A 14550-nucleotide genomic window follows, 5' to 3' on the forward strand; every position below is an offset into this window, starting at 1 on the left:
TATTCCTTCATGGCGGCCATGCTTTTCCAACCCCCCACCTTTTGAAATTCACTAATAGTCACCTTGAGTTTTCTCCTTTGACCTCTGTAAAGTAAATGTCATATCCCGGCTTTGTTATTCTAATAACCTGGGGACCCGGTGGCTGCGGCGCTGTCATTACACAAGGCTTTCTCTCTAATTGAGGCCAAGGCAAAATAGATTAAGAGAAGGAATCCAATCCTTACAGGAAAAAAGGAGCAACCTCTACCCTGCAATAAGCAAAGGAGATTAGAAATGCTCTTTAGGTAAAAGGCACTTTCCAGAATCTCAGAGCGGGTGGCAATTAAGTTAATGTGACTTGTCACAGGCACCCCGATTCTGTGCTGAAGGATGGGTCCAGCTGCCATATACATAAAGGGAGGAACTATTGGAAGAAATTATAGCAACTCTACAGGTAGGAATAGTCACAGTCACAGAGTGTCAAAAAGTAACTGTGTGCACTGCACTTCTATGGACCTAACTTAAGGATCAACAATTATTGATAAATGACAGACTTGAATGCATCAGGTATTACCCACTGAAAATCCTCTGAACAATTACAGAATGGCTAACTACCTTTGTTTTAAAGGGACACCATCACCAGTTTTTACTACTACCAGCCCCCTCAAGTAGAGTAAGAAATGTCCTTTCAAGAATTTCCTTTTATATAAAAGCTCGGCCATTTTCTTCCAGTAATGTGAAAATGAGCAGAGAAGAGCCATATATAACTGAGATCAGTCAAATTTAGAGGCTGCAGGGAGAAAAGTCACTTAAGACGTCCCTATCTTCAGTCCTATAGCCCCTATAGCACCTAGAAACATGCTGCTGGTGTCACAATAAAGATAAGAATCTCATCTTTCAGTTTATATGAGGCCTGTGATTCTGTGAGCTACACTCCAAAGGCATTCATTCATGGCATAAAATTAAAAGCTTACCAAAGTTCTCAATGGGCCAACTTTTCTGAACCATTTATTAGTACAGATTATTTGACCCATCTCTGTCCAATCAAACAACAAAGATAAATCACCTTTGTGTGTAAATTACCTTTTCAAATTACATTTGTGTCATCTGCCACAAAACTGATCTATCATGAGTATAGATGTGTCTATTATCAATGATTGGTGTGTATAATAGATAAGACAATACCATTAGAGGGAATAGAAGGTTTTTGTTTTATGAAGATCATTACAGATAAGGAAGAATAGAGTTGGGCTTGTCCTTACAAAACAAGTGACCAGAAATTTGTAAGTGTAAACCCAGCTTCAATCGAGTGGACTGACTAATGTAGGCCATCATGGAGGTACATTACAGGTCTAATAGAGCCCTAGAAGTCCCACATTCTGCATGCCTATGATTGTAGTAGGATACAGTTGATTCTATGTAATGGTTTTGATATATACTGGATTACATAGAATATTAATATCTGTTTCCTGTGAATTCTTACAATATTACATGGTTTCTCTCGTGCTGCACCTAAAATCTATACCTTCATACAAACTTCAAAAACCCAGATTTTTCCAGGCCTAGTTCAATATTTAATGTGTTTTATTGTTTTGTATTTTACTTTTTCTGTCACTGCCTGTTTAGGTCCTAAAGAGACTTCTACATGGGTGTAAGTTAAGGATTACACCTAGCCTGGTCTACATTATAATGGACCAAGTGAGGCTAAAGCGATAGTAGATACAAGTGAGAACACTCCCCAAGAAAATGACATGTGATGGGATTTTGAGATGTGTTAACATCAATACTCGTTTGCTATGAACCAGATTGTAATTAGGCCCATTGGGTTGAATTGTGGAACTGTACTTGTATGTTGTCGAGAATTCAATAAATATTTAAAAGAAAAAAAACTCAGATTGTTCATTTTGATGATTTTGTCTCATAACTGTTTTAAAATGGGGGAGCACTTGTTTTTACGGACATGTCAATCACTAGCAAGGAGTTCAGGTAAGTGCCTCTGACAGTCTCTCTCTACTGTGCCAGTGAATCCAATGGTCTTATACAAGAGGGTGTATAAGCACATCTGAAATTGGTTACAGCATGTTACGTCCAATAAACCTTTCCTAGCTACGTTTATAGAGACACAAATAGACAACTGATGAAAGAAACATGAATATTACTTACAGAATATGACATGACCCAGAGGGAAGCAGCCAACACCTTCTAAAAGGAAAGTCGCACTGTATCAGCAACTTGTACTAAAGCTGATGTGGCTTCTTTCTTATGTGCTCAGCAATATTTTCTTCTATCAGATTAAACTGATTACTTTACTATAACACTAAACTGACAGGTCAAATATAATGCAGGAAAATTGGTGGTCTGAGCCGTAAGTCACCCAGTGAAATGTTAAAGGGGTGAGAGGGGATTCATCTTGTAGACCACAGCAACGCACACCGAAATAGTGGTCACCCAGACAGATGGACAAGTGGTGCTAGGAAAATGAAACGCACACCCTGAAAGGTACACGTTGCAAAAAGATGCAAAGCTTTGAAATATTAGTAACACAGTGTGAGTGAAGTCAAGGCGACCTTCCAGGCATACTCTCTAAGTATATGCATGGCAAATACCAGAAAGTTATGTTTTCTCACTAGAGGGATAGTAACATTAGCTCTATTCCCACTACATCAACTGTTACATTAATCCGCACTCCCTACTGAGCCTATGATAGACTTGTGTTTAATGCAAGTCAATTGTAGACATCAATTTGACACTTTTGGTAAATGCATCCTATTTCTCACACTATGCTCCTGATCAGCAAGTTTAGGCTCCCTGTACAAGACCATGTGCATTCACATGCTGCAAATAACGGAGGACAGTAAAAAAGACTACCTGAGCCGCAAACTCGGACAGGAATAGGACTTGCTCCATAATTTGCGGCCTCGGTAGTTGGCCAATACACTGAGCCATGGATAAAACAACCATGTCTGTGAGCCCATAGAAATACAAGGAGACAGGGTTGGCGACAAGATTCAGTAGGCTCCTGGGTGATAGAGCCTCAGAGGACCCCTTTGCAGTGAACTCACTTGGCCGCATTAAAATTCAGAAACTAAAACAGTCTCTTGTTCCCTAAAATATTCCCTCCTTATCATACCAAACAGCCCCCTCATGGTTATTTTATATACATCCCCCTCGTTGTTATTTTATATAACCTCCTCTCACACAATATGGATTCATTATGTATAACATTATGTGGGCCCCCCCAAAGCAGCTCTGGGCCCCAGCACTTTCCCAGGTATGCCCAGTGCTGGTGCCGGCCCTGCATGGGAATGTGTGCTAGATCCTTAGTTTACTGATAAGGATGATCGGATATATGATTAATCAGTCCAACCAGGCACAGAATCTGTTTGCATCCTTACTACAATTACTATATTGTTAGTAATAACGTACAATTGATGATATACTAATTACTTATATATAATTCCTTTACTTTCTTTTTCCAGCTTATATTGGGGAAATGTGGATATCTCAGTAGTTCTGCCCTGTATCCTTTGCAAATTCCTCTCTGTTTCCTCTGGATAATGACTCAAGGTGATAAATATAATTTTCTCATGTAACAAAATCCAATTGAATAAAAGAAGGAATGTGTCTCTCTACTCCAGCTCAAGTTCCTAAAATTTATTAGCCTTTAGGACAAGGCTAAAGGAAAGGGGGAGGGAGGGTCACATAACTTCCAGGTTGAGAAAGTTGAGCCAATTCTTTGACTAGAAAACCCCAGTGACAAATAGCTGATCACAGGAGATAGAGGCCCGGTGGCGGGGGAGGGGGAGGCTGGTGGTGAATGCCCCCTCAACACATGCTCTGCAAGAAAAAGGAGGAGGAGGGGGGATCTGGGTTTAAGGAAGCTTCCGCAGTAGAATATATAACAGCAATTTGTCTGATGTGCTTCGCTACCTATTGTGCAGGATGCAGGTTTGGGCATGAGGATTTGGTCTGTTTTTTGTCTTTATATAACCGATTTGTAGAGCACCTTAGGTTAGTGTAATGTACCGAGCCTCAAACTACGGACACTGCGATGTATCAAGTATATTCAAAGGATGATGTGTCAAACAGGAATGTAGTTACCTAATATAGGTTGATAAATAAAAGAGGTAAAAGAGACATAAAAAGCACATATATTCATATATACATTTATACAGGACTCCTAGCATCTTGCCCAACTAATAATAGTTGTAAGACGTCAGCATCTTATATAGAAGAAATCAGGCAATACCTTTTTGAGGCTAACTGAGTATATTTGATGGTGAGCTTTCAAGAATAGTAGTTCTCTTCAGCAGGGCCGCATCTGCCATGAGGCGAGATGAAAATCTCGCTTCAGGCGGCAGAATGCGGGTCCCTGTAAAGGGCGGCGAAATTCGCCGCTCTAAAGTGGGCGATTCGGGCGTCCATTAACGCCCGAATCGCCCACCAGCTAAATAAATCGCGCCTGTCTCTTTAAGACACAGGCGCGATTTATATGCGGAGCGACGCAGCGCCTTTCCGGCAGCTGCGTCGCTCCGTTCTAAGCAGTGACACAGGCGCCATGACGTCATGGCGCGGCGCCTGTGTCACTGTGCGGAGCCGCGTCTCACAGGAGAGCCGCGTGAACACCGGAGCCGCGCCGAGGGAGCAGCTGCCTGCAGGTGAGTATGATTTTTATTATTTTTCATGTATTTAATTAATTGTGGCTAATAATTAATACTGCGGGGGGTGGGGGGCTATATATATCATATGGGGCCAGAATTATTTTAAACTGGGGGGGGGGGGGATCATGGAATGCTATTTTATTTGGGGCTATAATTATTTCTTTATTACTGGGGGGGATGCAATATATATTTATATTATTTGGGGCTATACTGTAATTATTTTATACTGGGGGGAATGCTATATATATATTATTTGGGGCTATGATTGTTTAATACTAGGGGGATGCTATAGATATTATATGGGGCCATAATTATTTTATACTTGGGGGGGCTATAGATAGTATTTGGGGCTATAATTATTTTATACTGGGGGGGATGCTATAGATATTATTTGGGGCTATAATTATTTTATACTGGGGGGATGCTATATATATTATTTGGGGCTATAATTATTTTATACTTGGGGGGGCTATAGATATTATTTGGGGCTATAATTATTTTATACTGGGGGGATGCTATAGATATTATTTGGGGCTATAATTATTTTATACTGGGGGGGGGGATGCTATAGATATTATTTGGGGCTATACTTATTTTATACTGGGGGGATGCTATAGATATTATTTGGGGCTATAATTATTTTATACTGGGGGGGGGATGCTATAGATATTATTTGGGGCTATAATTATTTTATACTGGGGGGGATTCAGTATATATTATATGGGGCCAGAATCATTTTATACTGGGGGGTGCTGTATATATTATATATCACTATATCACTAAGCTGGGGGGATGTATATGGGATACAGTATATTACTAAGCTGGGGGGATGTATATGGGGTACAGTATATTACTAAGCTGGGGGGCTGTATATGGGGTACAGTATATTACTAAGCTGGGGGGATGTATATGGGATACAGTATATTACTATGCTGGGGGGGGCTGTATATCGGGTACAGTATATTACTTAGCTGCAGGGGCTGTATATGGGATACAGTATATTATATGTATATAGATTTTATCCCTATATAATGAAGGGATGTGTTATATGTGGGGTAGCGTGCGGTCAGTTGTGTTGTGAGGGGTATATATTATTTAGGAGCGCAGTGTTGTTTTCCAGGAGACTTCATACTGTAAGTGACTGTGGTATTTTTAGGGACACCGGGTGGAGATGGACACCTAGCTGAAGATATCCGGCCGTGAATTCAGCAGTGATACGTCATGGATTGGAGAACCCGGAATAAAGTCGTCCTGATGGAAGAGATTGTCATCTATAAGGTACTAGATGCCACTAATGTCTCTCAGATCCTGTAGTCAGTCACACAGTGTCAGGGAGCTGTCTGTAGGGTTGTTAATTGTTAGTAAAGTTTTCAGCATTTACTTAACAGGGAGCGTGGGGGGGGGGGCAGCATTTTAATATTCGCCTCAGGCAGCAAATATGCTAGAATCGGCCCTGCTCTTCAGACATGAGACATGATGTTATGCATGAAACAGAAAATTCACAGCATTTTATACACACTAAACAGTGATCATCAAAGGATAAAAAAAAAGGTTGATCGCCTGATTTCTCTTCTTCTGCTCTTCATCAGGATACAAATCTACACTACAGGCCAACTTTAAACCCCACAGAAACTCTGTGTTATATATATATTATGTATTGTCAATGATTTGGCTCTGTCTTTCCCCCATGCTTTATACTGCAACCCTGCTTATGTGCAGGTACCAGAAGTGAATGGGTAGCTGACTATTTCAGCAAAGACAGAAAATGATAAACTATAATTATATAATTATAACATAACAAACAGTAAGTAAAAAAGGAGATTATCAGGAAGCTGCTGCAGAGGGGAATAATAAGGGGACATTACATTGCTCTGCTGTAAAACAAGGCAGAGGAACCCCTGGGGTAATTGGCAGAGCAGCCATACTCTGGTGGTATATCCAGCCCCCCATCCACCTAATATCCCCTAAAGCCGTGACTCAAAACAAAACTGCTGGAAATTTAGCACTAATGGGGATCAATGTCGATGCCAATTATGTGGCTGTTCTGGGCATTTAATGAGAATTTATGAGGGTAAAAGCGATTAGTGTGGATACATATTCATGAAAGAAACAGCGGCTCGGCTGTCAAGACGAATCTCCGCCTGTGACATGAGGCCACACGCCAAGGACACAGCTCTGGGCACTAGCTTCAGCTGCAAGTGCAACTACCCCCCTCAATGTTACCAAAACAGGCACAGATAGGGCAGTCATTTACTGATAATATTACAAGGCAGAGGTAATGGTAACATTATAATGGGGGAGCAGCATGTTGCACTGTAGTTAGTTACAGGGTGATTATTATTAAAGGGGTATTACCATTTCTGCAAGTAATGGATATTGTTTGAATAATGAAAATGTATGCAAATTTCCAATATACTTTCTGTATCAATTCCTTTCTAGATCTCTGCCTGCTGTTATTTTATAGAAAGCTTCTATGTTTACTTCTCGTGGACAGAAATCTGACCATGGTCATACAGGTGCGCTGCTCGTTATATCACACAGCTCTAATTACTCTCTATGATACTAACGAGCCGTGCAGCTGTGTGACCATGGTCAGATTTCTGTCCTTTGGAAGCAAACATAGAAGCTTACTATAAATGACAGCAATCAGAGATCCAGAAAACTCCAATTCCGTAAGGAATTGATACAGAAAGTATATTGGAAAACTGTATAATTTTTCATCTTACAAACAATAACATTAATTTGCCAAGGTGGGAATACCCCTTTAAGGAGGTTTGGAGGTTCAGATATAGGATTTGTGTTCTTGAAAGATCAAAGACAAAGCAGCATCTGTAAGTGTAATACAGTTCTCTATATGGCAGGACTGGGTTGGTTTTTATGTTGCACTTTTTGTTACTTTGCCCATCCCTGACACCTCTTAAGTGACTGTTCTGACTCTAAATCTGTTACATTTGTCAAGAAGAAAAGAAAATAGCTGTCAATGTGTCAGTCCTATCCTGGAGGGGATTTCTACCCCAGGCCCTGAGCAGTGTTGACCGGGTGACATCCTAATAGCTGACATTACACTGACCCTCTCAGCTCCCTCCATGTTGACGCCACTTAGCAGCCATTAATCCTGAGCCTTCAACGCTCCAAAGTGTCAGTGTTACAAGAGGTAGAAAGGTACTGGTCTCAGTTAGGTCACAAGTCCTGGTCCAGGAATAGTTTTGTCCAAAAGTGTTGGCAAAGCAATGTCATGCAACACAACAACAGGTTGAAAGAACAAGTAACTCACTGAATTTTACACCAGGAACACGTGATCGAAACCAGTTGAATGACACAGACATCTCATTGGATGAATCAATTCCCATTTCTGCTGGGAATATTGGGTCACTGTCATGGTTTTATGTAATTTCCATTGACCTCTAAATGGGGTAAAGTGAAGGGCTTGTTCCAAGTTAGGTCCTCATCCTCGACAGTAAATAATAGAGCAGCGGGTGTGGAGGGCACTGCAGCACAAGTTCATAGAGGGCATCGCTGCTAATTTAAGCCACATTCACACAAGGCAGCAACTGTACACACAACCCTGGGAACGTCCAGTGGATTCCTCACATACCTCCGCCTTGTAATCACAGGGCTTCAAAAAACTCACGGAAAAAGGAAAATAAAATACACGCCAGCGGTCATACCATGAGAATAAATTTGGAAAGTGGAAATTACTCGCATAAGACCAGACTAGAGAGGTGAAGAAAGCTGATTGAGCACATAGTGGTATATAACATATACATAACTAAGTGTGCCAACACAGCATGGGAGCAATTGTAAGCATGGCACAGCCCACGTTACACACAGTATGCCCCTACTCAAATACACTGAACACACAGTCCCTACTAATATACTCAGTATTGTACATAAATCCTTTTATGCGTACATAGAATACACACACACTGTACACAGTCCATACAACTATACTCAGTGCTGTACACACAGCCCCTACCAATATACTCAGTAATGCACACAAGTCATGAAAATAAAATACACTTTATATACACATACTGTACACACAGTCCAAATAACTATATTCAGTGCTGTACACACAGCCCCTATCTATATACTCAGTAATGTACACAAGTCATGTAAATAAAACACATATTATATACACATACTGTACACACAGTCAATACAACTATACTCAGTGCTGTACACACAGTCCCAACCAATATACTCAGTAATGTACACAAATGTTTTCAATATACTACATACTGTACACACAGTCCAAATAACTATACTTAGTGCTATACACACAGGCCCTACCAATATACTCAGTAATGTACACAAGTCATGTAAATAAAATACATATTATACACACATACTGTACATACAGTCCCTACCACTATACTCAATGTTGTACACAGCGGTCCTATAAATATACCTGGTAAAGTACACGAGTTCGGTAAATAAAATAAATACTATACAAACATATTGTACATACAGTCCCTACCACTATACTCATAAATGTGCACATAAATTCTTCCACTTTCTGAATATGACCGCACTATATAAAGATTTCTTTATTATAGTATACTCAATAATAATAATACACAGGTTCTTCTAGCATACTCAATGCTGTACACATAAGTCCTTCTGCAGTATACACAGTTCAGAGAATTTACAAATCTTATTTCTAATATGATTATTCATAAATAATCCACTACACTCTACATTGGCTGTCATCAGGGGCATAAGTTTGTGTCCCCAGATCCCTGAGAGAAACCCCACAAATATTGGAATTCATGGATTTGATCCCAGAGCCCCAGCACTGTAATAATATACAGAATATCTACAAATCTTCCCAATATAATAACCACCATGCAGAGTCCTGGATAATAAAATGCCATGCCTTGCCCTCAGGCAGCACAGATCATACCACCAGGAGATTCAGAAGGAAACATAGGTATGGCGCTACACCTGGAGTGGGACCACCCCAGACACACCCTGGCACCACAGCCAGTACAGGTGTTAGCATGCCCACTTTGCAAAACTTTTATTGGGCCTATGGATGTTTTCTTGTAACAAATCTGTCCATTCAATGACAGAGCGGCCTCCACCCCTGGAGGGAACTCTCTATCTGCCCACACTTCAGCTGGTGCTATGGGTACTTCACTGCAATCCCTCTGCCCATCATTACCCCTACACAGCAGCACAAATATTGCCAATGGCACAGAACACATAAGCCCTTCCAATATACTCAGTACTGTACACACAAGCTGTATACTGCACAAGCCTTACTAATATACTCAGTACTGTACACACAAGCTCTGAACTCCACAAGCCTTATTAATATACTCAGTACTGTACACACAAGCTGTATACTGCACAAGCCTTACAAATATACTCAGTATTGTACACACAAGCTGTATACTGCACAAGCCTTACTAATAAACTCAGTATTGTACACACAAGCTCTGAACTCCACAAGCCTTATTAATATACTCAGTACTGTACACACAAGCTGTATACTGCACAAGCCTTACTAATAAACTCAGTATTGTACACACAAGCTCTGAACTCCACAAGCCTTATTAATATACTCAGTACTGTACACACAAGCTGTATACTGCACAAGCCTTACAAATATACTCAGTATTGTACACACAAGCTGTATACTGCACAAGCCTTACTAATATACTCAGTACTGTACACACAAGCTGTATACTGCACAAGCCTTACTAATAAACTCAGTATTGTACACACAAGCTGTATACTGCACAAGCCTTACTAATATACTCAGTACTGTACACACAAGCTGTATACTGCACAAGCCTTACTAATAAACTCAGTATTGTACACACAAGCTCTGAACTCCACAAGCCTTATTAATATACTCAGTACTGTACACACAAGCTGTATACTGCACAAGCTTTATTAATATACTCAGTACTGTACACACAAGCTGTATACTGCACAAGCCTTACTAATTTACTCAATACTGTACACACAAGCTCTGAACTGCACAAGCCATGCTAATATACTCAGTACTGTACAATCCTTACTAATATACTTACTTCTGTGCATACAAGCTGTATACTGCACAAGCCTTACTAATATACTCAGTACTGTACACACAAGCTCTGAACTCCACAAGCCTTATTAATATACTCAGTACTGTACACACAAGCTGTATACTGCACAAGCCTTACTAATTTACTCAATACTGTACACACAAGCTCTGAACTGCACAAGCCTTATTAATATACTCAGTACTGTACAATCCTTACCAATATACTTACTTCTGTACATACAAGCTGTATACTGCACAAGCCTTACTAATATACTCAGTACTGTACATACAAGCTCTGTACTGTACAAGCCTTACTAATATACTCAATACTGTACACACAAGCTCCATACTGCACAAGCCTTATTAATATACTCAGTACTGTACACACAAGCTCTGAACTGCACAAGCCATACTAATATACTCAGTACTGTACAATCCTTACTAATATACTTACTTCTGTACACACAAGCTCTATACTGCACAAGCCTTACTAACATACACAGTACTGTACACACAAGCTCTGTACTGTACAAGCGTTACTAATATACTCAGTACTGTACAATCCTTACCAATATACTTACTTCTGTACACACAAGCTCTATACTGCACAAGCCTTACTAACATACACATTACTGTACACACAAGCTCTATACTGCACAAGCCTTACTATTATACTCAATAATGTACAAACAAGCTCCATACTGCACAATCCTTACTAATATACTCAGTACTGTACAAGCCTAACTAATATACTTACTTCTGTACACACAAGCTCAGTACTGTACAAGCCTTACTAATATACTCCTGTACACACAATCTCTGTACTGCACAAGCCTTACTAATATACTCAGTGCTGTACATACACAATCTATACTGAACACGCCTTAATATACTCAGTACTGTACATACAAGCTATGTACTGTACAAGCCTTACTAATATACTCAGTACTGTACACACTAGTCAATCCTATGTGTCTCCTCTTATACTCCGTACTGTATACATTGGCCAATCCTATGTGTCTCCTCTTATACTCAGTACCGTATACATTGGCCAATCCTATGTGTCTCCTCTTATACTCAGTACCGTATACATTGGCCAATCCTATGTGTCTCCTCTTATACGCAGTACCGTATACATTGGCCAATCCTATGTGTCTCCTCTTATACTCAGTACCGTATACATTGGCCAATCCTATGTGTCTCCTTTTATACTCAGTGCTGTGCAAGATCTTCCTATTCAGTGTACACATAAGAGATGCATAAAATGTTTGGTTTCATTGCTAACCACGCTGCACCTTGTCCTGGTTACATACAGTACATCTGCTCAGGGCATCAGTGCCCCCTTCTTCAGCTACAATTCACCCCATCATCCCACAAAACAAAAGTATATATAATAGACATAGTACTAGTAACAGGCTAGGAAAATTCAAGACAAATCCGGAGACCAGCTGAATTTATCATCTCCTGACTGGGCACAGACCACGGAATATAGACCCCCTCCTGGCAGGGCAAAGGCCCAATAGGTTATACAATATTCTGACATGGCACAGACCAGGGCTGATACATCCCTTATGACAGGGCACAGACCCAAGAGGTTATACCATATCCCGACAGGGCACAGACCCAAGAGGTTATACCATATCCTGACAGGGCACAGACCAGGGCAGATACCCAAGAGGTTAATCCATATCCTGACAGGGCACAGACCTGGACATATATACCCCTCCCGACAGGGCACAGACCCAAGAGGTTATACCATATCCCGACAGGGCACAGACCCAAGAGGTTATACCATATCCCGACAGGGCACAGACCCAAGAGGTTATACCATATCCTGACAGGGCACAGACCAGGGCAGATATCCAAGAGGTTAATCCATATCCTGACAGGGCACAGACCTGGACATATATACCCTTTCCTGACAGGGCACATGAACAAGAGGTTATACCATATCCTGACAAGGCACTGACCACCACAGACACACCACTTATGACTGGGCACAACAAGAGGTTATACCATATCCTGACAGGGCACAGAGCAGGGCAGATACACCCCTCCTGACAGGGCACAGGAACAAGAGGTTATACCATATCCTGACAGGGCACAGACCAGGACAGATATACCGTATCCTGAAGAGGCACAGACCAGGCACTTACCCCTCTGGACAGGGCACAGACCTAAAAAGTTATACCACCTCCTCACAGGGCACGGAGGGCATGTGTCCTCCCGGTAAAAGTTTTGCTCTATGTCCCGCTGGACACATGGAGGGTAGTGTTGGCACATGGCTTACCTAGCGCAGGGCACATGATGAGAGCTGGTACAATCCACAGGAAGGGCTGGCATAGACACGGCATCTTCTGCTCCCGGAGCATCAGTAATCCAGATAAGATAAAGTGCTGAGTAGAATGGAGAGGATGGTCACTCAGTCACTCCTTCCCCTGTCCCATCCATGCAGGGTCCCAGTCCGGAGCTCAGCTCTGAGTCCTGCTCCCCAGCTCCACTCTATGCGTCCTCCTCATAGAACCCCAGGAGCTGACACTCACTGTCCCCTTGTGTGCTTGTGTCCCGGGCAGGAGCATGAGAGCTGCCCTGCAATGCTGCCAAGTCTCCAGCCACACACACTGCAGCCTCCCCTCACCCAGAGCACAGCAATCCCCTCACCATTGTGTCAGGGAGCCCTCCTCCTCCCCCCTGCATGTATTTAAAGGCACAGGCACCTGCAGCCTCCCAGCACACAAGCTGCTGCTCACCAGAGCTGGGGGCTTGTGGTGTCCTCTTTCATTACCTTTCTATTTTACATTGTTTTACATTTACTTTGATTACTGTCAATCACTGTCTACACACAGATCAACAGAGCTTACAATCTAAACTATTCCTATCTATGACACTGCTCTACAGCTCGTGGTATACACTTTGTAAATGTGACGACCTTGTTATAATAAAAATACAAATCTGATTATCAACATACAACTTGTGGGAAAATAATGAATATGTAACTATATAGTACAGCTGTATTATACAGGGCAGAATGTGATGCTGCTATATGCAGATTCTGATGGACAGAGGTGGATGGATGGAGCTCAGCAGTGACAACTGTAGAAATAGCGACATCTATAGGACACGTGTCACATTACAAAATCTGAAATATACTGTTTTACTTGAAGGGCTTATAAAACTTTTCTTAAATTATTAAATATAATATTTAACATCATGCACTTTCTAGGAATACACTTGAGTGTAATGGCTACTTGCCATAACTTGCCAATGATGTGTAGTTATGTAAAACATTGCTGAGTCTGCTATGTTAAGGGGACCAATACCCAAATTATCTATGGCAGTTATAATAATAATAATAATTCGGAGGAAATCCGGAGAGAAACCTCGCAAACACGGCCAGAACATACAAAATCTTTGCAGATGTTGACCTGGATAGGACTTGAACCCAGGACCTGATTTGTTGCAGACACCTCGCTGATGGGGCCTAATCACTTGGACGAGGTTTTGCAGAATTGTTTTCTTAGATTTTACAAATTTCTGCATCCACTTCACAACTGCATTGTAACATTTTCACAGTGGACAGATCCCACCGCTCCTAAACTAAGGCTATGTTCACACTTCAGTCTTGAATTATTTTTTTTTTCCAAATCAGGAGGGGAACATAGACACAGAAATTATGAAACAGAAGATCAATTATTTTTTTCCTTTTTAAATGCATTCATGATGCTGGTTAAAAAAAAACAAGATAAATAATCTCACATACTGGTACTACAAGTGTACAAAGGTCTGAAGGTGGCTCTGACCATAAATTATTCCCTAATGATGAGATGGGTTTATCCAAGCTTACCTGCTCACGATCGCCTACTGTTATTG

General features: G+C 41.1%; 1 protein-coding gene across 3 annotated transcripts in view; it reads right to left on the minus strand.

Annotated features, from left to right (window-relative positions):
* The window catches only part of ROBO3 (roundabout guidance receptor 3), a 219070-nt gene that overhangs the window by 73140 nt on the left and 131380 nt on the right, over positions 1-14550 (minus strand). The window contains exon 1 of one of the 3 annotated variants that reach the window (XM_072156614.1): positions 12971-13345. The exons of the other annotated variants lie outside the window; for them this stretch is intronic. Within the exon in view, the coding sequence (XP_072012715.1) occupies positions 12971-13052 (82 nt within the window). The 5' untranslated portion in view covers positions 13053-13345. Of the gene's footprint in view, positions 1-12970; positions 13346-14550 lie in introns of those variants that run through there. 3 annotated transcript variants of the gene reach the window in all.

Source organism: Engystomops pustulosus, chromosome 6 (genome assembly GCF_040894005.1).
Source record: "Engystomops pustulosus chromosome 6, aEngPut4.maternal, whole genome shotgun sequence".
Taxonomy (NCBI): domain Eukaryota; kingdom Metazoa; phylum Chordata; class Amphibia; order Anura; family Leptodactylidae; genus Engystomops; species Engystomops pustulosus.